The 27,999-nt window shown below is 39.7% G+C and overlaps 1 protein-coding gene across 5 annotated transcripts; it reads left to right on the top strand.

The window, feature by feature from the left end:
• Positions 1–2,871: 2,871 nt before the first annotated feature.
• On the top strand, positions 2,872–27,735 carry LOC133854458 (snRNA-activating protein complex subunit-like). 5 transcript variants are annotated; one of them, XM_062290679.1, is made up of 13 exons: positions 2,872–3,012; positions 4,204–4,273; positions 7,915–8,155; positions 8,272–8,330; positions 8,420–8,486; positions 8,571–8,632; positions 15,236–15,356; positions 16,051–16,139; positions 16,216–16,306; positions 26,463–26,558; positions 26,705–26,830; positions 26,915–27,178; positions 27,391–27,735. In XM_062290679.1, the coding sequence occupies exons 3-13, from the start codon at positions 7,925–7,927 to the stop codon at positions 27,673–27,675; spliced, it is 1,491 nt and encodes a 496-aa protein (XP_062146663.1). In that variant the 5' UTR covers positions 2,872–3,012; positions 4,204–4,273; positions 7,915–7,924; the 3' UTR covers positions 27,676–27,735. The 5 variants fall into 5 exon arrangements, with proteins under 5 accessions (XP_062146663.1, XP_062146664.1, XP_062146662.1 ...); XM_062290680.1 differs by lacking the exon at positions 2,872–3,012 and adding an exon at positions 6,122–6,192 and having other exon boundaries at positions 4,201–4,273; positions 8,574–8,632; XM_062290678.1 differs by lacking the exon at positions 2,872–3,012 and adding an exon at positions 6,122–6,192 and having other exon boundaries at positions 4,201–4,273.
• Positions 27,736–27,999: the final 264 nt, after the last annotated feature.

Here is a 27,999-nt window from a genome sequence, read left to right as displayed (position 1 = left end):
TACAAAAAAACCTGCTATTTTTAGAAAGTGGGGTCTGATCTTGACCGTTTTCCACAAATCATGGTATTCCGCTCACCCGTATGGAACTAAATTTTACTAGCATGTAGATACAGTTAAGGCGATCACGTGGACTCACTGAACTCGTCATTCGGAGTTCGTTTCGCGGCCCCCGACCCCAATTGTTTGCTTCCTAAGGCCAACATTTTTTGACAAGTCCGTAACCCCGGTTCTTGTGAAAAAGATTACCGAACGCTTCGAAAATTTACGAGGGCGTCCACGCCGACAATATTTACCCTGAGAAAAAATTTTACACCGATCCGAAACTGCAAAAAACTGCTATTTTTAGAAAGTGGGGTCCGATCTTGACCGTTTGCCACAAATTAGGGTATTCTGCTCACCCGTATGGAACGAAATTTTACAAGCACGTAGATACAGTCAAGGCGATCACGTGGACTCACTGAACTCGTCATTCAGAGTTCGTTTCACAGCCCCCGCCCCCAATTGTTCGCTTCTGAAGGCCAACATTTTTTGGCAAGTCCGGAACCCCAGTTTTTGAGAAAAAGATCACAGAACGCTTCGAAAATTTACGAGGGAGTCCCCGCCGACAAAATCTACCACAGGGCAAAATTTTACTCCGATCCGAAATTGCAAAAAAACTTGGTTTTTTTAGAAAGTGGGTTTTGATCTTGACCATTTGCTACAAATCAGGGTATTCCGCTCACCCGTTTGGAACGAAATTTTACGAGCACGTCGATACGATCAAAGAACCCTAAACCCTAAAACCCTAAAAAAAGAACTTATGGTGCGTTTGGGTATTGAATTTTTAGAATTAGAATTGAATTCTTATTCTAATTGCGAAGTTCGAGGCAAAAAGTTGTATTTAGGTGTTGAATTTTTAGATTAAAAAATATTATTTTTAATAGTAAGAAATGATTGGAAGTTTGAAAAGTTGTGTATAATGATTGGTATTTGTGAAAAGTTATGTGAAATAATGATTTAAATAATAATTATTTAATTAAAAAATAAATATTTTTTCTTTTTAAAAGAAAAAACAAAATTAAAATTAAAATTAAAAAAAAAAAAATAGAAGCAAGGGGTGGCGGCCGGTTGGCAGCCACCCCAGTTGTCAGGGGAGGCCGCGCGGCCACCCCCAGTTGTCGGGGATGGCCGCGCGGCCTTCCCCAGTGGTCGGGGGAGGCCGCGCGGCCTTCCCCAAGTGGTTGGGGAAGGCGCACTGCCACCCCCGGCAACCTCAGGGGGTGGCGCTAGGCCAACCCCTAGATTTAAAGGTGGCCGCGCGGCCACCCCCCAGTGGTCGGGGATGGCCGCGCGACCACCCCCAGTTGTCGGGGGAGGCCGCGCGGCCACCCCCAGTGGTCGGGGGAGGCCGCGCGGCCTTCCCCAAGTGGTTGGGGGTGGCGCGCTGCCACCCCCGGCAACCTCAGGGGGTGGCGCGAGGCCAACCCCTAGATTTAATGGTGGCCGCGCGGCCACCCCCGAGGTCGGGGGAGGCCGCGCAGCCTTCCCCAAGTGTCGGGGGTGGCGCCCCCGGCCACCTATGGTGGTGGCAGTGCGCCACCCCCTTTGAGGGGTGGCTACCAACCGGCAGCCACCCTGCCTTTTTTTTTTTTTTTTTTTTAAAAAAAAAGTTATTATTTTTTTAAAAAAATTAAAAAAAAAAATTATTATTATTATTTTTTTAAAAAAATAATTTATTATTATTTTTTTTTAAAAAAAATAATTTATTATTATTTTATTAAGTAAATGCGGGACCCACGCACTGTGCATGAGTCCCAGTGATCATTGAAGGTAGAATTGGATTCAGAATAGAATTTAAATTCTATTCTGAATCCAAACAGATCATTACAGCGTAAATATGGCCCAGAAGATGAATGGCATGGGCCATTGGTCCTCATAAGTAACGCCCTCTTCCGCAGCCTGTTCAGAATACACGAGAATAGATTGAGCAGATTACAGTAGTACAACTTCAGTTAATTGTTTTTGGATGGTTTAGCCTATAAAAGACAGGTTCCATTGGGCCTTAAAAATAAGGAATGAGTTATCCACTTTCAGGCGAGGATCAATGAGTTGTCCACTTTCGAGCCAATCCCATTTGCTATTAAATTTTACGGTTCTGGTATTATTTCCTTTTTTCTAATTGAGGTTTTCGAGTAAATCCTGTTTTGCAACAATGGGTTTTGGTGTTTTTGTTCTTCTATGAGTGGGGGTCTTAGTTGTATTCAGGATTTCATCTGTGGGATGGTATATTGCAGAAACAGTGCGCGGTTTCTCTGGAAATCAATACCTTCTCCAATTAGGAGAACGAACCCGAATTGGTTGCAGCCTGGAATTGGTCAGAAGCTATGGACACGAGACTACGGGGCTGTGCATGAGGCTATTCATGGTTTTGATTGGAGTGAAGAAATTCAAGGTCTTGTTTCTGCATTCTCAGGCAAGTATTTTAAATTACATTTTACAAAATAGCGCTGTTAGTATCTACATATATGTAGGCTACTATTTGAAATTGTATCTTGCGCAATGGTACTGATTAGTATCTATACGTTTATTTGTTTGTTTATAATTTTTTTGGGGGGAAAATAGTGAAATACACTTTACCCCCCCAAATAAAGTGTATTTTTTTTTTTTGGGGGGGGGGGGGAATTATATTGATTTATTTGTGAGTCAGGAATGTAACAATCCAAGAACATAAATTTGGATTTTATGGTTCTACTTGGTTTCTAAGAACTTGTCGAGGAAATGAAGGGAGTTTTGAATCTTTCTGAGTTTTTGTTTTTTTATCTAGATTACTTGTTCTTGGCAATTAAGTGGAACACATTTGATAGTGTTTGGACTTGGAATTTTTGGTTTTTGTTTTTGTAGACAATAATTGGCTGATATTTGCGTTGTGGCTTCTGTAATGCATTGGCTGTGGGGACTCCTGATTACTAAAAATATCGGGACTACTTGGACTTGATGACCATAAGCCATTTTTGCTGTGCATTTGAAAGTGGAAAGAGTACTTGAAGATTAGAATACTGCATGCTTAATTAGTGGATTATTATGGTGCTTCCTCCACTTTTTTAACCCAAGCATAGGCATATATATATATATATATACATATGTTACTGCATTAGGGAATGACTTCTAATCTTATTCATTTCACTTTTTCTCTCACGTGCTTGGCTTATTTTTCAGGAAAAGTCTGGTTGCAAACTTAGATTAATTACTAATATGAAACCTCTTAGTTGTTATATATTTAACACTTTCCTGGTGTGCAAGACAGTATTACTGTATATAAATTGCAACCTCAATAAAGAATCAAGTACTGAAGAACATTTTTTTTTTCTCTTTAATTGGGCTTTAACATCTATTGTTTATTATCTGTCATTATAAAATGTATTGACATACTGATGTACTAATTACTTCTCTATGGACCACATGCTAGCATCATTAAAGCATTTCATTTCTTATTTACAAATCTAATACTAAAATCATAAAAACAATTTAAAACTTTAAAAGATAAAAAATGTGGTCTAATTATTTCAATTACTTTTTTAGCATTTAGAAGGACAATGACAGTGTGCTCAGCGTTCAATGTAATTAGACGTAGGACAAGTTCCGTTAAAGGAAGCTCGAGACATGTGATCAAAAGTATCACCAATATATTCTTCCCTAGCTTAATTCTTTTGCTTTTCTTTTTTTTTTTTTCATGTACGTGTAACCATCCATGAAAATGTTGGTCATCAATTGAAGTTGTTCATGTATCCACATTATCTTTATATATACAGATAATCATGAGATCAGAGTCAAATTGTTGTGGTCAAGCCATGATTCCCACCCGTCTTCCCCAAGTAAAAAACGAGAATAAAACATCACCCACTTTCTATGGTGCATGCAGTTGTTGCGTTTTCATTTATGGATTACAAGACATCCATGCCTCCATAGGGAGAATTTAATTTTACTTCTCTCTTCTAGCTAGAAAGAATTTGTTCAAAAGAACTGACATTATTCATTTTTTTATTGGCATTTAAAAATTATCATTTCTGTGGCCTCGGCAGCAATTTAATATTGTTAACAACTAACATTATTGATTTTATTTTTAATAGAATCTTTGTTTTGTATTCAATATGTTATTATCTACTTCTGATGTCTGAATTATTTTATTTTATTTTGATTTTTATGTTTACATCTCTTTGTATGCAGTGTCACACTTTGCTAGATCATTTCCATTTTCTTCCATCAACTAAGTGCAACAACTAGATGGAGGACTGGGGTAATTTCTTCTGCTCTCAATTCTTATCATGCATGAGATCAATTTGGTGTGCAATAGCTATTGGAAGCTTTTTAAACCTTGGGATTGGGCAAGCTTACTTTTCAATTCATGAGAATTGTGATCTATTAGTGGTTCTGTTTTACTAATTACTAGGGTTATTCTTTTGGTCAACATCATGCTCATCTTCTTTTCTTTATGATGTGGTATGGATCGAGCAGTTTGCCATTATCCCATTGATTCCATGGTGTCAATGGTTGTTAATTTCTTAGTGGTTCTCTTAATTCAATTTATCTAAATATTTTACTTTATTTTTATCTTCACAAGTTGTAGAATGACAGAGAAGGATCAATATATATTTATAAGTTTATAACAACAACAATTGCAGCGAGGTATAATTGTTGTCAGTTTATTATTATTTATTTTTGTGGTGGTTGTTTCTATTCCTTCTGAATTTTTTTTCCCATTATTTGGCTATTGAGAGATAAATGATTGAATACTTGGTTGATGGACAAGTACGCCCAGGCTCACTATATTCCCCCCTGCCCCTTAGTGCCCCCTTTCCCAAAAAAAAAAAAATAGAAATAGAACTTACTAATCCTAAGTCCAAGGGGGTCCAGAAACTCAAAGCGACTACTTCACTGTAGTTTAATGACTTGGAGTGAGGCCTTTCTTAAGCAAAGATTGTATTGTAATAACTCCTTGATAGATTGGATTATTGCAAATGTGCTCATATTTATGTTGGAGGATGCTGTGGTAGAATCAAACAACTTTGCCTACTAGATATAGCTTGTTGAATGCCATAACTCCAATTGCCTACCTATTTGTTTAGGGACTTTTTCTGGTCTCGAAATGTTCGTCTCTTTCAATTTGGAATTGAGGGGAAAATAGTATAATCTCTGAACTTTCTGTGGTTCATCATGTGTTTACTTAGAAATACAAATTTTGTAATGTGCAAATATTTGTTTAATTTGAATGCATTAATTGAGTGCATGTTCACGTATTGATGCAGTTATGTATCTATCATAATGTTTGAGAAAAGGCTATGTTATGGCATGTTCTTAATTAGAAATTTAGAGTCATTCTTTTGGTATTTCACATAAGATAGCAGCTTTGGAATTTTCAAGTGATCTTTCTATTCTAGGACAATATAAAATTCAGGAGATGGAGCAAACTATATCTAAAGATTTAATCTCATAGTCACATTTGATTACTTAAAATTATTTTCAAGAAAAATATTTTAACGGGTTTTGCCCTAGATATTTTTTTCCTTGTCAAGTTAATAACTGGTTTAGACATTTTATCTTTATAGATGCACTTAGAGGCTAAGCGAAAGATTTTGTGTTTCACTCCATATTTCAGAAATAACGACTTTGTTTTAAATAGCTGGAATTCTATCCATACATGTTCATAGATAGGGGTTAAAAAAAAAAAGGGAGCTTCATGTTTTGAAAAAAAAAAAAAAAAAAAAAAGGAAGGTAACTTTATGATGGTTGTTAAATAGTTCTTGAAACTTCTCACGACATACAATTTTTCTCTTTTTGTGCTAAACAAGGTCTCACGGTAAAAATACTTTATTTTCAAGTGATCTTATTGATCTTGTACAATGTTTCTTAGTATAATAAGTACCAAACATGGTTTTTGAGAATTAGGAAGCATGGGTTTGGCACTATGTCCATACGAAAATGTCTTTAAAATATATAAGGTGCTATGAAGTTCTTTTTATGATACTCTTTCCGGTGATAATTACTACTTGGTACATTTGCTTATTGATACAATTGCTTATTATATATTTCTCCTCATCATAAATAAATGTATTATTTATATGTTTTGTTCTACTTATTTTCCCAGGTTCACATAAAATTGAAAGTCTCCAATTGTTATCGATGATATAATCTACATTGCCTTTGTTACCTTTTAAGGTAGATTTACTTAATCTGTTTTTCGCTTACATTATTGTTTTGCTATCTAATTTAAAAAATATCCATATACCACATGCTTGGCCTCAGAGAGCTCATATTATCTTAAATTTTGCCAACTTTGCCTTTAAGTGATGGTTCATGTTTTCCTTCGTGGTTTTACTTCTCTTTCCTTTCTTTTTCTGGTGGGTCTCATTTTTCACTTTGTAGTTGCTCATGCAAGTGCGGTAATATTTGTGAGAAAAATTCATATGTTTGTGGGTCAGGAATGTAAACAATCCAAGAACATAAATTTGGATTTTATTGTTTGTAAGTTTCTTTTGACTAAAAATGTTGGGAGTATGAGGTCCTATAGAGACTTTTCACTTATGTATGACATGTTATTATTTACAAGATGGAATTAGAGTGATATCATTAGTACTGCTAGACGGTCTTTGTGATATACACCTCTACTATACCATTTTCTTCCCCTTTTTTTTCGATAAGTAAGTAAAATTTTATTAATGAAAGTGTAAGGTGCCCCTAAGTACACAGGAGCAACCAAGACTAACCCGCAAAATCCCAACAAAACCCCTAGAGCCTAAACCCTGGAACCCAAAAAAGAACACTCAAAAACAACCCACAAAAGGACCCAACCAAAAACACAGGGAAAAAAACCCAAGGATCCGAAAGATAACCCACAAAACCCATCAAGGCACACAAACCAACATCATGTGAGCCTTGCCTTTCCTATGCCTAGAGAAAGCTAAAACGTTGCCATAATTGATGGAGCTTTGCAAATTCAGGAACTCCCTCTTGCCTTTGGTCTTCTGGCGCGCTATCATCTTGTGTCGCTAAAATTCTTCTACCATGGCATCCCGAATTGACAAGGCCTCCTCCCCAAAATCACCATCCACTGCCCAATCTAAGGGCAAACCATCCCAAAAATCAACGTCCTCCTCCCAAACCACAATCTCCCTGTTATGATCGAAACTGACAGGCCAATCCCGAGATTGGGCGAATCCATTTCCCTCAACAGATGAAGGAATTATGCAACCTCTCAGAGGGGAGGAAGGTCCTACCACCCCGACCTCGTTGATCTCCCGAGGCGAAACGGGAGATACTGACAGAGTCTTGCGAGAGTTACTGACACCACTACCTCCAAAATTTGACAGATTTAGCGTGGTTATGTAGATTTATCGCCGACTCCACATTTTCATTATGTAAGAGGAACCACGCTGAACTAGTTCTACAGTGTTGTCCTTGACATAGATAGAGAACATTCATATCTTTGCTAATTAAACAAAAGAAGCTGAATATTCCTTAAAAAAAGAAAAGAACGGAAAGAAAGAAAGAAATAGGGATTGTTGCTTAAGACTATAAAACTGTGTTTGGGAATTGAGAAATGAGATCTTAAATACCAATCTTATTTTGACAAGTTTCCAACTCATTCGCTTTGGTTATGTTTTATATATGAACGAGGATAGGTTATGGAGTAATTTGATTTGGAATAGATTGTGCAGTATTACCATATTTCTTTTTGTTGTTGATTGTTATTTAAAAAATGTTCATCATGTAAGTGTAGAACAAGTGCCATGGTTCTCTTAGGTATACTGCATTGAAACTGTAACAACCTATGAAAAGTACTAACCACATTTGTGCACACACTCCAAAATGACTAATCAATTTGGAGCTTCACTATAATCACTTATAAAAACCTCCTTCACCGTTTAAAACCCTTAACAGAGATTAGGACATGGAGAAAGATTGTAGTAATTCTAATATTGAAGAAGAGGAAGACGAAGAAGAAGGGAGAAGAAGAATGGAGACGAGAGAGGAGCGGGGTGTTAGCTTACGAGGAGAGGCAGAGGAGGAAGATGTTGAAAACCTTTCAATCCCAAGGGGTGGACCCATTTACGTTCCGAATCTGGTGGGTCCCCTCTCATCGGTTCCCCATTTTAAGGCTTCTCTTCTCCATCAACTTCAGGTAGCTATTTTTGGAGTTTTTTTTTTTTGGTCTTTCCAAACACTTTATCAATATAGTTTCATGATTCTCCTAAAAGAATAAAATTGTTGGGACGTTGTTTTTATCATTCTATGCAGAATCTAGAAGCGGAACTATGTTGTTCTAATCCATCTCAACAGTGTGATGAAGATATTTCGTACGTACGCAACATCCTTGTGTTTTATCTACACACTTAATCCCTTTTCAGCTACTACTCTAACTAAATATTTTAGTTAATAAATGCAGGGTCGATGAGCTTAAAATTTTGAGTGAAGAAGAATTAGTGGATATGGCTATGAAGGAAGCATTTCAGGTACCCTGCTGTTTTTATTTTTTATTTTTTATTTTTATTTTCATCAAACTCAAAAAGTTATTTTTCTAATTTGTAATGTTGCAGCAGGACAAAGAGGACCTTGAAAATCCTTTGCAACCTACCGAAGAGCTGTCTTCCGCTGCAGAGTGAGTCATATATGTTATATGCATTTCTTTTTCACATGACCTTGTTTTGAACCTTTTACTGTAGACATTTGATTTTCCTTTAGATGTTCCTATGACCCCAATTCATTTCATTGCAGGGTCCTTATGATATCTCTCGTCTATGGTTGTTTTGACAATATCAAAATATGATCAGATAGCTTTCTATTCTCATCTATATGCATCTATTTGTTCCATTTATCTTACTTTCTTGACACACTGCTTAACAACCTTTGTATAACAACGCCTTTTAGCCAAGTACTTGGGAAAGTTCCAGCCTTTGGAGTATGCCTATCTTAAAAATTGGTTTTGGCATTGACCATCTGAAGGGAATAAAAAATAAAATAAGGAAATTTTCTGCAGGTTTTATCTTAAAACTAGGTATTGTTAATAAAAAAATCAGGAAAGCCCGGTGAAATCTCATACCCAATGCCAAGCAAAGCCCTAGAGCCTGTTTGGCAACCTATTTTGGAAACAATTTTTTGTTTCCAAAACAGAAAATCGTGTTTGAAAACAAATTACATCTGTTTGGCAACTTGTTTTTAAAACAAAAAGGACGAAAACAATTTTGACCTGAAACATGTTTTAAGGAAACAGGTCTAAGTTGTTTTTGGAAACAATTTTCTTGTTTCTAAAGAAAACACGCTGAACCCATTCCCCAACTTAAGTGCACAGTAGAGGACTCGGTTGCAGATTTCAGCTTTGAGGCTTCACATGAATTAATTTTTCATCCATCATCTGCAACTCTCCCCATAATTTGTCATCCATCATCTGCACGCTGTTTCTTCCTCTCCATTCCTCCATCATCTGCAACTCTCTCTCTCTCTCTCTCTCTCTCTCTCTCTCTCGCGTCCACTATCCTTCACTCTTGTTGGATTGGCTACGCCTACGAACTTAGGTGTGATCGAGTAGGTTGGTGAAGGATTAGGCGTGATCAAGAGGGATCGTGAAGGACTCTAGGACGGTGAGAGAGATAGAGTGTGACCTTTGACGAACTCTTCAAGTTCGGAGGGATGAAGTGAAGCGATGTTGATGGGGTTTTACGCGTAGAGGCGGTTGTCTTCGTGCTCTTCTTCTAGTGCTCTGAGAGTCTGGGGAAAGAAGAAGTGAGGAGCCAACACCTTATCGGATTTGGATTTTGCAGTTCAGTTGTGGGTAATCATATTCATAATCTGTATGTGGGTATTCATATTCAGAATTTGAATGTGAAATCTCAAGATTTGGATTATGCATAGAAGTTGTTCGATGAAATTTCTAAAAGAGATGTTCGTCCGTGGACAACTCTTATATATCGGGCTATGCACGAATTGGGGATTTTAGAATGGCGTTGGACCTCTTCAAAGATATGTGAATGGTGGGTTTTCGTGGGAACCAATTTACACGATCAAGTGTTTTAAAGTGTGAAAAGGAAGTAGCCACTAATTTTTATGTTCAAAGTTCATTTACACTTGTCTAGTGTGATAGAAGAAAGAAATTTACTTGAACTTTGTTCTAATAATTGTTACGTATAAAATGATAAAACATAACTTTTGTTGTGTTATGCTTGAACAAGCTTGTTCTCTTATTCGTTGTTTGCTTTGAGCGCTGCTTTTGTCCTTCACTCCTTTCTACCTTTGGTATTTATTTCTTGTCATAGATATTGGTTAACTATGCTGCATCATTTTGGTATTTACTTCTTGTCATAGATATTGGTTAACTATGTTGCACTATTAACACAACTCCAATAACAACTACAACTCAAGACTCCAAATCCACTTATGAGTCTTGTGCGGCACTACATAATCCAAAGATTATTGAGTAGAGGTCTAATCCTATCTGGAGTCCTAATCTGAAGATAGAGTTCTAATCTGATGAGAGAGTTCTAAGATAAATTGTATTCTAGTTATTTGAGAGCTAGAGAAGTCCTAGATCAATTATGTATAGGAGTCCTTGTATATGTTTATCTCCTGTAATACTCCTATATATATTCAATGAAAGCTCATCTATAGAGCACGGTTTTACAGCCTAATACATTAGTTCTATCATGGTATCAGAGCCAGGTCACCGACCAACGTCTTGATCCATGGCTTCCGACTCCGAATACTCTGCCACATCGGCAGCTTCTCATGCTTCACGGCATCCCCCACCACCCGCCCAACCCTCTGTTATCTTTTCAGTCTCAAACATGAATCATAACCTCAGCATCAAACTTACCAAAGGTAACTTCATGGCCTGGCGAACTCAGATTCTTGCGTATATCAAAGGTCAAGACGCTTATGGCTTCCTTGATGGTTCTTCTCTTCCGCCTGCCCAAACGATTCCAAATCCGAGCACTGCTACTGGAGCACCCGCCACCATCGTCAACCCAGACTTCCTCGCCTGGAATCAACGGGATCAGATGATCCTTAGTATTTTAATTTCTACACTGTCCGAGCCCTATGCCGTCCATGCAGTCGGCTCTCCCTCGGCTTCCTCTCTCTGGAACACGCTGCTCACCATGTTCGCTTCTCAGGCCCGTGCTCGGGTCATGCAAATTTACTTCCAGCTCGCAACGGTCAAGAAAGGCACCAACTCGATCACCGAATATTTTCAGACTATAAAGACGCTCAGTGATACTCTTGCTGCCGCCGGACAGCCTTTCAACGATTTTGAGAGTGTTTCTTTTCTTCTCAAAGGGCTCGGCTCCGAATACGATCCATTTGTGACTTCGGTCACAACCAGAGTCGACCCACTGTCCATTGATGAACTTTACGGCCACCTCCTTGCTCACGAAATGCGACTGGAACAACAAATTCCGAGCATTGATGTTCACCCACCCGCTGCGAACATCACCACCCGCACGTCCAACTTTCGTGGTCGAGGTTTCCGTGGTCGTGGCGGCCGATCCTCCAACCGGGGACGTGGATCTTTCAACAACAGAGGACGCGGTTCCTATTTCTCCACAGATGCAGCCTCTTCTCGACCTATCTGCCAAATTTGTGGCAAGCCCGGACATACAGCAGTCCGTTGCTACTATCGACAGGACCAATCTGAGTCGTCTCAACCGCCCGAGCCGTACCAGCCCTCCAATCCCCAAGGTTATTACTCCACACCTACCTTGCCAGCTGAAGAACTGTGGTATCCTGACACCGGTGCAACTCACCATCTCACTGGCCACCTTCCGAATCTCAACTTAGCTCAAGAAGAATATCACGGCCAGGACCAAATCCGCATAGGGGATGGAACAGGTTTGAATATTTCTCATACTGGTACTGCTTCCCTTCCTTTGTCTCGTCGTAAGTTCATCTTACAGCAAATTCTTCATGTCCCCTCTATTTGTAAAAATCTTCTGTCTGTTAGAAAATTTGCCCTTGACAATTCTGTTTTCTTTGAATTTCACGCCTCTTATTTTTTGATCAGGGACAAACACACCGGGCTCCTCCTTCATCACGGGCACCTTAAAGATGGCCTTTATCAGTTGCTTCCGTCTTCTTCTAGTTCGTCATCATCAATAAATCAAGCTCTTGTTGGGGAACGCACCACTCCAGTCTCCTGGCACAAGCGCTTAGGTCATCCCGCTTTTCGCATTGTCCATCGTGTCCTATCTCAGTTTAAGCTTCCTGTTATTTCCAATAAGGCTGATCCGTTTTGCTCAGCTTGTGCTCAAGCAAAGGGACATCAATTGCCATTTTATCCCTCTATTTCTACTCATAATCGAGTGTGACGCATCCGGCTTCGGCATTGGGGCAGTTCTGATGCAAGCCCGACGTCCCATCGCATACTTCAGCCAAGCTCTCCATGGGCGTAACCTGGTCCTTTCCACCTATGAAAAGGAGATGCTCGCATTGGTCACCGCTGTCCAAAAATGGCGCCCATACCTCCTAGGCCACAGGTTTGTAGTGCGGACTGACCACCGCAATTTGAAGTTTTTATGGGACCAAACAATAGCCACAGAGGCGCAGCAGAGGTGGCTAATTAAACTTATGGGGTATGACTTTGTCATAGAGTACTAAAGGGGCTATGACAACCGTGCGGCTGATGCTCTCTCTCGACAGCAAGAAGGAGCTCTTTTGGCCGTGTCCGCACCAGTCCCTAGCTGGATCGAACCCATCCAGCAAGAAGTCCAGCACGAACCTGATCTTATAACTCTGTCCGAGAAAATCCAGCAGCAAAACATCAAGGGCCCGTGGCGAGTGCAGGCAGGACTCATTTACTTCAAGAATCGGATTTACCTTAAGTTGGCATCCCCCATTGCAGCAACCATCATCGCAAAATTTCACAACAACACTCGCGAGGGGTATCACAAGGGCCTCAAACGTATTAGGTCAGTTTTTTATTGGTCCCAAATGAAGCAACAACTCCGCAATTTTATAAAAAATTGCGATATCTGCCAACGCCACAAAGCTGCCAACACCAAGCCCGCTGGATTGCTGCAGCCCTTGCCCATTCCCGAGCACGTTTGGTCAGACATATCCATGGATTTTATCGATGGGTTGCCCTCTTCCTATGGCCGAACCACCATCTTTGTGGTTGTGGATCGCCTCTCAAAATATGGGCACTTTACACCCCTCAAGCATCCTTATACAGCGGCACAGGTGGCACAAACATTCTTTGAGGTAATTTTCAGGTTACATGGAATTCCCTCCTCTATTGTGTGCGAGAGGGATCCCGTCTTTACTGGAATTTTTTGGCGCGAGCTTTTCCGCCTTCATGGGACTAAGTTTAATTTCAGCTCCGCATATCATCCCCAAATGGACGGCCAAACTGAAGTGGTAAACCGCACCATTGAGATGTACTTGCGGTGCTTCACCAGCTCCTCACCGAAACAATGGGCTAAGTGGCTGCCGTGGGTGGAGTATTGTAACAACACGGGGTACCATTCGGCCACCAAGCGGACTCCCTTCGAGATTGTATATGGTCGCCCTCCACCCTCTCTGCTGCCTTACGTCCCTGGAACAACAAAGTCAGCTGCAGTTGAAGATACCTTGAGGGCCAGAGACGAAATTCTGCGAGAAGTGCGGCAGCATTTATTGGATGCCCAGAACCGAATGAAGCAAGTGTATGATAAAGGTCATGTGGAGCAGTCGTTTTCTGAGGGTGAATGGGTTTACTTGAAGCTACAAGGGTTCAGGCAACAGTCTATCCAGAAGGGACACAACCAGAAACTAGCTCCCAAGTTCTACGGTCCCTACCGAATTGTCAAGAAAATCAGCCCAGTGGCATACCGATTGGCTCTACCCCCCAAAGCCAAAATTCATTATGCCTTTCATGTTTCTGTTCTCAAGAAATGGGTAGGAGTTGGCATTCCGGTTCATGATGATCTTCCCCTTCTTTCCGAAGATAACAGGTTGACTCCCCAAGCCATCCTTGACCAACGACTCCAACAAGGAAATAAGGAAGTACTCGTGCACTGGAAGGAGTTTTCACCAGCTGACGCCACGCGGGAATCCCTTTCAGACTTCAAGCTTCTTTTTCCTAATTTTACCCTTGAGGACAAGGGCCATTTTAAGGGGGGAGGAATGTTACGCACCTATGTTAGGCCTAACAAAACCCTAGCAAACCCTAATGCTAATCACAGTGGCGGCTGAGGCAAATATGGAAAGTTGGGGAGAAAAAGTCTGTGCTGGAGGAGCACGACTTTTTGGTAGGAAATTCCTAAGAATAAGGGGCTGTGTTTCCCCAATTGTAGCCTAAGAATAAGGGATTATATTTCCCAATTAGTAGCTGATTTGTAGGAAGCAAATAAAGGGAATTATACTTTCCCTAAAACTGGAAATCTAGCAATTACTGCTGTATTTGTAATTCACCCTATTTATATGGGGTTTTGAAAGAATAAAGGCATGCAGAAAATTATCAAACACAACTCCAGAAGTTGTTAGGAGGTAGAGGTACCTCGAATACCTCATTATCCCTTACCCCACCTTTCACCATAGGTAAGCTCAGGAAGATAGACCCTGCGGCTTTACCTCTAGCCAAACCAGTCACTCGATCACAGACCCGGGTCCATAACATTTGTGGTGAGATGATTGAGAACAAGAAACGCGAGAGTAAGAGGGAGCATCGGAATCTACAAAGTTCTATAAATTACGGAGATATCAAAGCTTCTTCGAGGTGTAGGAGAGACAAGGCCAATAGGTCGTAGGGTTGGTTGCTTTGAGGGTTTTTTTGTTGGTTGTTCTCAGGTTTTCTTGGTGTTTTGGGTGCTGTTTGGTTTCTTTTGCGGGTAGTATTTTAGTTGGTTCTTTGTTTTCTAGGTTTTGACTTGGGGGCTGTTTCCTGGGTTTTTTTCGGGTTTTTCGGGTTAGCTGTGGTTCTTCTGTGTATACTTCCTGTGTACGTAGGGGCGCCTTACGCTTTCTTTTCAATGAAATCTACTTACTTATCAAAAAAAAAAAACACAACTATTTTCACCTTTATGTCACATCACAACCAAAAAGCATTACCAAACGAGCCCTAGATATTTTCCGTTCGCAAAAGCTCTTAGGTGGTCATCATCTGTGTTTGTGTTGACTGACATTATAGTTAGTAGTAGAATCCCTGAGCCATGATTTCAAACGTGATTCAGTTGGCTCCCTTCAAACTTTTATTCAATTTGTGTGTTATTTATAAAAAGTTAACTTCTAATTGCAGGAGATCAAGCAATCCTCTTTCGGTAACCGAATGTGCTAATGGTAACAACTCAAGGAAGAGAAAGAAAGATAACAACTCAAGGAAAGAAAAGAAAACAAAGGCAAACAGTTATGCCGTTGAGGTATCCTACCCATGCAATCATATCCATTTTGCCTTTGCATGTTTGTCGCTAACATGTTTCTTTCCGTTAGTAGTATAATGCCCATTATACTGAAATCTTTTTCTTTTCTTTTTCTTTTTCCTACATTTTAGAAAAATTCTTCATTAGCCTTTTCCAATTTTGAATTTAAGATGTTGTCTGTATGTGCTATATGATACTATTTACTTTTTACTTCTTTTGTTTGTCTGTTTTGTTTTTAAATGTTATTTTAGTATTGGAAGTGTGGTTCGATCATATTAATCTCTCTTATCTATAGAGTCTGAATTTGAATTTGTTTGGTGTAGGTTGGTTACTAGGTGAGCTCCGATTAGCATATTATTTCCATGCCTTTTTACTATTGATTTTGTGGACCCATTGACCATTTCATTTTTCATGTATCAACCCAAACTAACAAAATGGAAAAATGGTTAAGGGTTCATATTTTAGGACTTAGCATATGCATGTTGACAATGTATGTTTAAGTGTCTACATTTATTCTTGTTTGGAATAAACTTGAGTGGTGTTATGTACAAGGTATCAGTACATTGTTTAGTGGTGTTACAATTCAAAATGCTTGTCTGCTTGTCAGTGCTCTATTTTTATCATTTTCCTTGTTACATTTAGGTGTCATCTGTTCTTGATGGAATCTGATAATTTATAGCTGGTATTTGTCCAGAGTAGTTATACTGCAAAGGTGGAGCAATTTGTGAAAGTTAAACAAAAGCAGGATGAAGACAAAGCAGCAGCAAGACTGCATTCATTCAAGTTCGTATATTGACATATCTATGGAACTCTTTAATTATTCTAATTTTTTTATTATATTTCTCTTGTTTTGGTCTAGTGCTAGTTGCAAGATCAATGAATGTGCCATTACATTATCAGAAAGAACGGAAAGGATGAAATCTCTTCGGTTTACAAATTCTGCAACAAAGGTATGCTTGAAAAATGCCTATTGTACAACGCACTTGCTGGTCTTTGATTGTGGCTTGAAGAATGTATATGGAAATCAACCTTGTAGATGCTTTAAGATTCAGTTTGTATTCCAGCTGACTTCTTCTTAATATGCTATTTTTGCCTTGAATTTTATCTATATTAATACTATAAATCTATAATCAACCTCCCCGTAGCTTGTCCCACTTGCTCCCTCCTCTCTCCCCCTCTCTTTGAGTTAGATAAATTAGTATCTATATGTTTTTTATTTCTTTGAGAAAAAAAACTGGAAAAGAAAAAAAAAAAAATACCTACTGAAATGATTGAAATTTTGAAGATCGTGAGCGGTCATTGGTGGAATTAAAGGTTTTTTTTTTTTTTGATAAGTAAAAGTATATTGCAGGGCGCAACCCAAAGTGCACAGGATGCATACAAGATACCCCTAATTCAAATAGAAAGAAGTACACAAATCTAAAAAATAAAAATAAAAACAGTCAGACATAGACTGTAACGCCACTCTCCACATACACAAGGTTTGTATCACCAATTTCTTCAAATTAATCGAACCAGTCTCACAATCTTCAAAACTACGTGCATTCTGTTCCTTCCATAACACCACAACAAACACAACAGGGCCATTCTTCAAATCGGCACCAACATCCGGTTGCTCCTTTGACCCCTCGAACTCCCCAACATCTTTATCACCGTTTGAGGCATAACCCACACAACACCAAAGAACTGCAAAATCGTACTCCACAATTCTGTAGCAACCCTACAATGAAAGAACAAATAATCAATAGACTTTTTACAATTCTTACACATATAGCACCACTTCATCACAATAATATTCCTCTTGCGTAAATTATCTAAAATTAGATTTTTTTCTAAAGTCGTCGTCCATACAAAGAAAGCCACTCTTGGAGGAACCTTAACTTTCCAAATACTCTTCCAAGGAAAAGAAGAGTGCGTAGGACTGGATAAAACCTTATAGTAAGACTTCACTTCAAATGATTTCCTTCTCGAAGGAATCTAACAAATTTTATCATTTCCTTCATACCTTACTTTAATAGAATATAACTACTCAAAAAATCTAGAAACCACTTCCACCTCCCAGTTGTATTGGTCGAGTAAACAAAATATTCCACAGAATGTTACCATTTTGTCTTTGCATATTCTCCACCACCCATGTATCCTTACCACACAAAATTGTAAACAGTTCTAGAAAAAGAAGCTTTAAAGGTAATTCTCCACACCACACATCATGTCAAAACAAGACTCTAGAACCATTTCCGACCTCAAAACTCACATGAGCTGCAAAAACATCACAATCTCTCCGAATGCATTTCCACACTCCCACTCCAAAAGAACCCCCAACTTTCTTAGAGCACCAACCACCCCTCATACTACCATATTTAATATTCACCACCTTTCTCCAAAGAGCATCCCTTTCCATAGCAAACTGCCATAGCCACTTACCTAGCAAAGCTATATTAAATTGAATCATATTTCTCACGCCTACCCCCGCCCCTCGAAACCTTCGAAGAACAAATCTTAAACCAATTAATCAGATGAAATTTAAACTCATCTCCAATACCTCCCCACAGGAAATCCCTCTAAAGTTTTTCCAAACGATGAGTCACTTCCACTGGAATAGGGAAGGGGGACAAAATATGTTGGCAAATTCGAAAGAGTACTCTTGATCAAAGTTAACCTCTCACCCTTTGATAAATACAATCTCTTCCACCCCACCAATCTATTTTCTATCTTCTCAATAATGCTAGTCCACATATTAGAATCCTTATACTTAGCACCCAAAAGAAGACCCAAATACTTTATAGGAAGTGAAGCCACACCACACCCAAGAATGCTAGCCAACTTCTCCACCTCCCCTACCGCACCTACAGGAACAATCTCGGACTTAGACAAGTTCATTTTCAGCCCCAAAACCGCTTCAAAACAAAGCAGCAAGCATCTCAAATCTCAAAATTGTTCAACATTAGGCTCACAAAAGATCAAGGTATCATCTGCAAATAGTAAATGAGACACTAGCATATCCTCCTGATATCTCCAGCCCACGGAGAATCCAAAAATTTGCCCGCTTTCTACTGTAGCCGACAACATTCGACTTAAAGGCATCACCAACACAAACAGTAAAGGAGACAAATGATCCCCTTGTCGAAGACCAATGGCGACCCATTAATAAGGATAGAGAAACATACAGTTGAGATACAATGAGCAATCCAACCTACCACATATCTCCAACAAATACAACAACAACTCCTAATTTACACGGTCATAGGCTTTCTTCTTTAAGACACTTTACCATTAGGCTGCTGTCTTTGATTTTAATATTTCTAACTTTCAAGCTTTTTTAGTTCTCTTCTCTTATTTTAATTAGTTGTTTCTCTTGTATACTTCATGTGTACTTGAGTTGCGCCTTTTTCGCTTTTATATATATATATAAAGAAGATAGAAGGATTGTAGAGAAGATTGAAGTGTATGTGGGTGAGTTTGTTGTTGCCTGCTCTTTCAGAAGCGTTGCTGATAATTTCTCTTGGGCTTTTGCTGGAGTCTACGGTCCTAACTTTGACTCGTAGAAGTTCCCTCTGGGACGAGTTGGCTGGCCTTTCTTCTTGGTGGGAGTTACCTTGGTGCATCGGGGGTGATTTCAATGTCACTCGCTTTCCTGCTGAAAGATCTAGAGACGTTCGTCTTAATGCGGCTATGATGGAGTTTTCGGACTTTATCTTTGAGCAGGATCTTATGGATTTTCCTCTCGTAGGAGGGCCTTTTACGTGGTCTAATAATCAGGAGATCCCCTCTTGGTCTCGACTTGATAGATTTCTTGTTTCTCCAGATTGGGAAGTCAAGTTTCTAGGTTCTCTTCAAAAAAGGCTTCCAAGACTGTGTTCTGATCATTTTCCTATTCTTCTTGATTGTGGTGGTGTTCATTGGGGTCCCAGACCGTTCAAGTTTGAGAATATGTGGCTAAAGGCTGAAGGGTTTGTGGATAGGGTGCATATGTGGTGGGAGTCCTATCGTTTTCAAGGTTCGCCCAACTTCATCTTTTCTCAAAAGCTTAAGGCATTGAAGATTGATCTCAAAAGATGGAACGATCAGGAGTTTGGTAATGTGGAATTCCGTAAGAAAATGCGTATGGAAGAATTGTGTGCTCTTGATTTGGAGGAACAACGGGGTTTAACTCCTGAAGAAAAGGCGAGGAAATTTGGGGTCGTCAGAGATTTGGAGATTTCTATTTTACAGGAGGAGATTAGCTGGAGACAGAAGTCTAGGGCTCTTTGGCTTAAAGAGGGTGATAAATGCACCAAATTCTTTCATTGTATAGCCAATTCGAATAGGAGATCCAATTCCATTGAGTCTCTCTCTGTCAATGGTTCTATCTCTTCTGATCAGCAGGTTATTAGGGATCATGTTGCTCAATTTTATAAATCTCTTTTTGCAGAACCTCTCAGTTGGAGGCCTAGGTTGGATAACCTTGTTTTTGACAATTTGGATGTGGGTGAAGCTTCTTCATTAGAACTTCCTTTTGAGGAGAGGGAGGTCTTAGAGGTGGTTAAAGGTTTGAATCGTGATAAGGCTCCAGGTCCTGATGGGTTCACTCTTGCTTTCTACCAAGATTGTTGGGAGGTGATCAAGACCGATCTCATGGGGGTATTCCAGGACTTCCACACTCATAGTAAGTTTGTCAAAAGCATTAATGCCACTTTTTTAGCCTTAATTCCGAAGAAGTTTGGGGCTATGGATCTTAAAGATTTTCGGCCTATTAGTCTTGTAAGTGGTGTCTACAAGATCATTGCTAAAGTTCTTGCTAATAGACTCAAAAAGGTGGTGGCGAAGATTATTTCGAATCCCCAAAATGCTTTTGTGAAAGGAAGGCAAATTCTTGATTCTGTTCTTATAGCGAATGAGTGTTTGGATAGCCGCATCAAATCAGGTGAGGCTGGGTTACTATGTAAATTGGATATTGAGAAGGCTTATGATCATGTTAACTGGGACTTCTTATTGTATATGTTGAGAAGATGTGGCTTCGGGGAGAGATGGTGTTCATGGATAGCGCATTGTATTTCATCGGTATGTTTCTCGGTTTTGGTGAACGGCACCCCTTCTGGTTTTTTTAGCAGCTCTCGTGGTATTAGACAAGGTGATCATCTGTCGCCTCTTTTGTTCGTCATTGTGATGGAGGCTTTTAGTAAGCTGTTCTCTATTTCTGTTCAAAGGGGCTTTCTCTCTGGCTTCTCTATGGGCTCTAGAAGCACTGGAGTGATTAATGTTTCTCACCTTTTATTCGCAAACGATACTTTAGTTTTCTGCGGGGCTAGTCCTGATCATCTTCTCTATCTTCGAATGTTATTACTGTCCTTTGAAGCTGTTTCAGGTTTGAAGATTAATTTGGATAAGTCAGTTTTGGCTGCTGTGGGTATTGTGGATAATATAGATGATCTTGCTGGCATTTTGGGTTGTGGAGTCTCGTCTCTTCCTTTAAAGTATCTCGGTCTTCCATTGGGGGCTCCTTTTAAGGCTAAGTCTAGCTGGGATGAGGTAGTTGTGAAGATCGAGAGACGTCTGGCTAGCTGGAAGCGGTTGTATTTGTCGAAGGGTGGCAGAGTAACCCTGATAAAAAGCACTCTCTCTAATCTTCCGACGTACTTTCTATCTCTATTCCCTATTCCTTCCAGTGTAGCTAGTCGTATAGAGAAGTTGTATCGAGATTTCTTGTGGGGTGGCATAGGTGAAGAATTTAAATTTCATTTGGTTAATTGGCCCAAGGTTTGTTCCCCTATTTCAAGTGGTGGCTTGGGCATCAGGAATTTGAGGCTCTTCAATAAGGCTCTTTTAGGGAAGTGGCTGTGGCGCTATGTCCATGAGAGAGAGGCTTGGCGGAAATCTGTTGTGGATGCAAAGTTTGGACCTACTCGGGATGGTTGGTGTTCTTTAGACCCCCTTGGGTCTCACGGAGTGGGGCTTTGGAAGAATATTAGGAAGGGATGGAGTTCGTTTCGCAACCATATCAGACTCATGTTGGGAAATGGATCTAGGATCCGTTTTTGGGATGATGTGTGGTGTGGTGAGGTGCCTCTCAAGGAAGCTTTCCCAGTTTTGTATGATATTGCGCGTGACAAGGATGCTCTTGTAGCAGACCATTTGGTTGTGGTGAGTGGGTTTTATCAGTGGGATGTTAGCTTTTTCCGAGCGGCCCATAACTGGGAGGTGGATGTTTTGGCCTCTTTTTTCTCTTTGTTGTACTCTTCCAGAGTGAATTATGATGGGGAGGATAAGCTATGGTGGTCTCCTTCTCACAAAGGGAAATTTGATGTTAGATCTTTCTATAAGACTCTTGCTTGCAAAGAGGCTATTCATTTTCCTTGGAAAAGTATCTGGCGGACCAAGGTTCCTTTGAAAGTGGCTTTCTTTGCTTGGACGGCAGCGCATGGGAAGATCCTTACTTTGGACAATCTCAGGAAGAAGCAGGTCATAGTGATTGATAGATGTTGCATGTGCAAAATGGATGGGGAGTCGGTGGATCATCTTCTTCTCCATTGTGAGTTAGCTCGCGCTTTGTGGAACGCCATCTTTAGTCGCTTCAGTTTGTCTTGGGTTATGCCTCTTCGGGTGGTAGATTTATTCGCTTGCTGGTGGACGGGTGGTCGCTCCCGGAGTGCAGTTGTGTGGAAGATGGTCCCTTGTTGCCTTATGTGGTGCTTATGGAGGGAACGCAATGATAGGCAGTTTGAGGACAAAGAAAGAACTACTGAGGATCTCATTTCCTTTTTCTTTCATTCTTTGTACTCTTGGTCGGCTGCGTTCCTCGCACTCTTATCGTTTAGTTTTAATGATTTCCTTGTATTGTTTTCTACTTCCACTTAGATGTCTTTCTTGTATACTTCCTGTGTACTTGATTGCGCTTTGCGCTTTTTAATGATATTTCTCTTACTTATCAAAAAAAAAAAAAAAAAGGAAAAAAAAAACCAACTGAAACAAAGCCTCATTCTAAGTTACTCTTTTAATTAAGTAAAATGCATAGTCGTTATGAAATTGTTGTGGGCTGCGGTGAAGTAAAAGTGTTATTGAAGCTCTTGTTTAATTGTTCATGGACATGTGGGCATAACGTCAGATTGTGACAAATGATTTCCACAACTGATTATTGACAATACATAATTTCTAATTAATCTTTCAATACCTAATAATAATCGTAGATGGTCATACTAAAGTATTAGAACAGAGGAATAATACTAAGGATTGTTGTAAATTCTGACGTACTCTTCAACTGAGTATGCGTCGATATATATATAGAAGAAGAAGTGTAGTTTAGATGCAACTCTATCTCTAGGTTTAAACTAAGATAAAACTAAACAATATGCATGCTGGATATTATCATCTCAGCATGCGGTTTCAAACAAGAAGACTAATCCTATTACAAGTCTTTAGAGCTAAAGAGTTATCTCTAGGTTCAGTTATCCATAGAGTTTCGAATACAAGTGTTTGAATTGTACAATAAGTCTAGAAGCTAAGATTTATCCTTAGTGACCGAATATGTGTTAATACCCTCCCGCAAGATCAACGGGGGAGCACACACGTTGAGCTTGGAACATAGATGTTGAAACCGAGTGGAAACAAGTGGTTTGGTTAAGACATCAGCAAGTTGGTCAGAGCTTGGAATGAATAGGATCTCTAAGGATTTATCCGCAACTCGATCTCTCACAAAGTGAAAATCGATTTCCACATGTTTTGTACGGGCATGAAAAACTGGATTTATGGACAAGTATGTAGCACCAATGTTGTCACACCATAATTTTGGTGTAGACGTGAGAGAGACACCAAGTTCACGAAGAAGAGCTGTAATCCATAGAAGTTCTGCGGTGGTATTGGCAACTGATTTGTATTCTGCCTCTGTGGAAGATCGAGAGACCGTTGGTTGCTTACGGGAACTCCAGGAGATCAGATTTGAGCCAAGAAAAATGCAATAGGCTCCAGTTGAGCGACGATCATCAGGGCAACCTGCCCAATCAGCATCAAAATATGCTTGAAGACTAGTGGATTTTGTGTGATGAAGAAGAAGACCATGAGAGACTGTGTTTGAGGTATCGGAGTATACGTTTAACCGCCTGCCAATGTAAAGTAGTTGGACGATGCATGAATTGGCAGACACGATTAACTGCGAACCCCAAATCCGGCCTTGTGAGAGAGAGGTATTGGAGAGAGCCAACAATGCTTCTATAGAGTGAAGGATCTTCCATGGGATCACCTGTAAAAGCTAAGAGAACATTGGAGGAGGACATAGGAGATGTGATCGGTTTAGCCTCCAACATATTTGTCTTCTTAAGTAAATCCATGATATACCTTCGTTGAGAGAGGAGAAGACCGGACTTGAGTTTGATAACTTCAACTCCAAGGAAATAATGAAGGTCCCCCAAGTCTTTAACAGCAAAATCAACCCTGAGAAGTTGAAGTAATTCGGTAATCGCAGCAAGGGCAGATCGAGTGATGATTATGTCGTCCACATAAATGAGAAGATACATTGTGACAGAATTCTTTTGATAAATAAACAGTGAAGAATCTGCTTTGGATCCCATGAAACCAAGTTGGATGAGCTTTTCACTGAGGCGAGAAAACCAGGCCCGTGGAGACTGTTTTAAACCATAGAGGGCCTTGTGAAGCTTGCAAACATGCTGTGGATAGTTGGGATTGGTGAAGCCGGGTGGTTGCACCATATAAACATCTTCAGAGAGAAAACCATGGAGAAAAGCATTCTGGATATCTATTTGCTTGAGTGGCCAACCTGCAGAGTAAGCAAGAGATAGGACAGTTCGGATTGTTGTAGGTTTAACAACCGGACTAAATGTTTCACCATAGTCGATACCAGCCTGTTGATGAAAATCTTTGGCAACCAATCGTGCCTTGTGACGTTCAATTGACCCATCGGCCTTCCTTTTGAGTTTAAAAACTCATTTGCAACCTGCAAGGTTAGATGCAACCTGAGGAGGAACAAGAGACCAGGTCTTGTTGTGGAGAAGAGCATTAAATTCTGCCTGCATGGCGGTACGCCATTCGGGAATGATAACAGCATTTGAGAAGCATGTAGGCTCGATGAGAGTTGAGTGAGTCTCGGCCATGAGGGCCCTAGGTAGAGGATACCGGATGCGGCCATCTGTGAGTTGTCTCGGCTGGACAATGTTGTTGATAGACCTTGTGCGCATAGGATGAATCCTGGTAGACGGTGGTTCAGGAATGGAACCTGAAATTGGTACAACCGATTCTGCAGAAGTATTATGTGAGAGAGGAGCAGTTGCAGGAAGTGGGGATGCAGAAACTTGAGGGATGGACTCGGGAATTGTGTTTGGAGAAGAAGAAGAGGGTAAGACCGATTGAGTGGGGGGAGAGATGGGAGAAAAGGAGGATAAATGGGTGTAGAGTCAGGGGACTCGAGTGTAGGAGGTGCTGATTTAAAAGGAAAACTATCTTCATGAAAAATCACATCTCTAGAAATGTAGATGCGGCCGGACTCGATATGATAGCACTTATAGCCTTTATGATTTGGACTATACCCAATAAAGATGCATTCTTTAGAGCGAAGAGAGAACTTGTGAGTGTTATATGGACGAAGATTAGGAAAACATACACAACCAAAAACTTTGAGAAAATTGTAGTCAGGTGTGCGATTGAAAAGTTTTTGATAAGGAGATTGATTTTTCAACGAAGGAGTGGGAAGTCTATTGATTAGAAAACAAGAAGTGAGACAGGCCTCATCCCAAAAGGTTTTGGGAAGTTGGCTGTTAGCTAGAAGAGCGAGTGTGGTGTCTATAAGATGTCTGTGTTTGCGTTCAACACATCCTTGTTGTTGATGTGTGTGAGGGCAAGACAGACGATGAATGATACCAATGGATTGAAAATATGTGTTTAGACTAAGATATTCACAACCCCAATCAGTTTGAACACTCTTGATCTTTGTGTTTAGAAAGCGTTCGATCATAACTTGAAATTTTAGAAATGTGGGTTTAACATCAGATTTGGATTGAATTGGAAAAACCCAAGTATAACGACTAAAGGCATCAATAAAAGAAACATAATATCGATTACCATTAATAGAAAGTGTTGGGGAAGGACCCCATACATCAGAATAAACTAAATCTAAGGGTTGACAAATAGTAGGAATTGAAACTGGAAATGGCAATTGATGGCCTTTTGCCTGAGGACAAGCAGTACAAGGAGAGGAAGCCTTATTGTTGATGACTGGAAGCTGAAACATAGAGAGGACTTTGTGGACTGTGCGGAGGGCGGGATGACCTAAGCGCTTGTGCCAGTGATCAGTGGAGGTACGTTCACCCACAAGAGCTTGTTTATTGATGGAAGATGATGAGGAAGGATGAAGTTGGTAAAGTCCATCCTTAAGAGGGCCTTGATGAAGAGTGATCCTGGATTTGCAGTCCTTAATCACCAAAAAAGAAGGGTGAAATTCAAAAAAGACATCATTATCACGTGAAAACGGTTGAACTGAGAGAAGATTTTTACAAATAAGAGGGACAAGGAGCAATTGAGTGAGGATATAACGACGACGAGTAAGAGTTAATAGAGCAGAACCAATATGAGTGATAGGCAAACCTGAACCATCGCCTACACGAATCTTATCATGAAGTAATTTTCAAGATTGTTTATTCTGATATATTACGTTTCTTTTACTAGAGGTTTGAACTCTTTTTTCTTCTTTTTTTCGTGACGAATGAAGTTTGAACTAATAATAAATCCTCCTTGGCATTACTTTTATGTCTACATCTCCATATAGCTTGGATAATGTTTCATATCACGACCCTCAGCTTTACATTGAGAATCCATGCTGCCTTCTAGTTCTTGATATAAAGAACAAAGAAATTAAACTTGAGGGGTTATGTCAATTGACTTTGACCACTGAAGCATACATGTACTTTTTGGTAACGGAGCCCTTACTTTCTTTCTTTTTTTCTATTTTTTTTTTAAAAAAATTATTATTTTTTCTCGTAGTTATTCATTCATATTCTTACATATAATATCCAATTGTTGAATCTGACTGTTCAAAATGGTTGAGATTTCGTATTTACCCTCTATGCTTTTATACAAATGTACTTTTTTTAAAAAAAAAATTGCTTTTATACAAATGCTCTACAGGTGAAATCAGCAAGCACTGGGGAACACATTGCTGTGCAGTATCCAGATGTTGTTCTTTCTGTTGAGATTTATCATAACTCACGGAAGTGGGTAAAGGTATATCACTTTCAAAACAGGCAATTGTTGGGCTTTGTTTGTTGGTTGTATTTGGTTCAACAAGTCAATATCATTTATAGGCAGAAAAATCATGTATCGACCTATAACATATCTGCTATTGACGTTTATGTGAAACTTTTTTGTAGACTCAAGAATTTTTGGTCCTAGGACGACAAAGCTTGACTGAACTGAGGGATAAGATCTATTGTTTAACTGACCAGGTGATGCAAAAGGCTGGGCAGTATGATCCTTCTGGATATTTTCTTGTAGAAGTAAGAAGCACTATTTCTTCTCTGTTTGTTTTCATGAGGAACATAGTTCGTTACCAAATCTAATAGAATGCTAATCTTTTGTAGGATGTATTCTGTAATGATTTGAGGGATCCCTCTGCTATAGATTATAGTGAACCTATATTTGATTGGCTCAGAAACTCTAGGGGTGACGCTCTTAAAAAATGGGAATGCATTATAACAGGGGAATTACCACAGAAGCAGAGAGCAATTATAGGTGATGATGTTACATGCCTACAATTGCCTCAGTTCAAAGCTGTTGACATGCACAAGATACGGTTTTGTGACTTGGGATTTCGACTTGGTGCTGGATATCTCTACTGTCACCAGGTAAGATTTTGTTTGCAATGTATTCATTTTTTTGATGGTATGAACATCTTTGTTCTTCATGCTTTTTTTCCCCATATGTTGCACTTGGTGATAGAAATGGCTTCATGTAATTTGTATGGCATGATTTGGCTTTCATGACATGAACTTTGTTGTTAGCAAAGTTATTATAGCATGCCCATATAATTCTTTTGTCTGGGAATTGCTTGTCACAGGGAGATTGCAAGCATACAATCATTATAAGAGACATGAGATTAGTTCATCCAGAGGACGTGCACAACCGAGCTGGTTATCCAATAGTCGTATTTCAATTAAAATTTCGTGTGCAGAAATGCGATGTTTGTAATATATATAGAGCTGTAAAGGTGACGGTTGATGACAAATTGGCCCCGGCGAACCCGTGCTATTTTTGTAAGGACTGTTATTTTCTTCTTCACTATGGAAATGATGAGTCTCTGCTGTATAGTGACTTCTCAGTTTACGATTATCAACATGATTGATGCTGATTTTCAGCTGAAGGTCAACCTCTATTTGTTGCATTATAAAAAGTAGTTATGATACATGTTAGTGTCATACATGTGAAGTGGACCTTATTGTTATTTGGAATGGGTTGGTAAAGCCGAAGTACCCAGACATGCATCATCAATCCCAACAGTAACTGAAGTATATATCGTCTCTTATACAACTGGATGAGAATAAGAAGAAAATAGAGAATTGACAATTCAAATCCTTCGTTGTAATGGTAAGGGTATGTATTGCACATCCTAGTGGGGTTTTAAGCTTAGCAGCTCAATTAAGTAACCGGGCTTAACATTGGCCCTGGA

This window comes from Alnus glutinosa, chromosome 13, assembly GCF_958979055.1.
Source record: "Alnus glutinosa chromosome 13, dhAlnGlut1.1, whole genome shotgun sequence".
NCBI lineage: Eukaryota > Viridiplantae > Streptophyta > Magnoliopsida > Fagales > Betulaceae > Alnus > Alnus glutinosa.
Note: the sequence above shows the minus strand (reverse complement) of the source record. Positions and strands in the feature narration are given on the sequence as shown.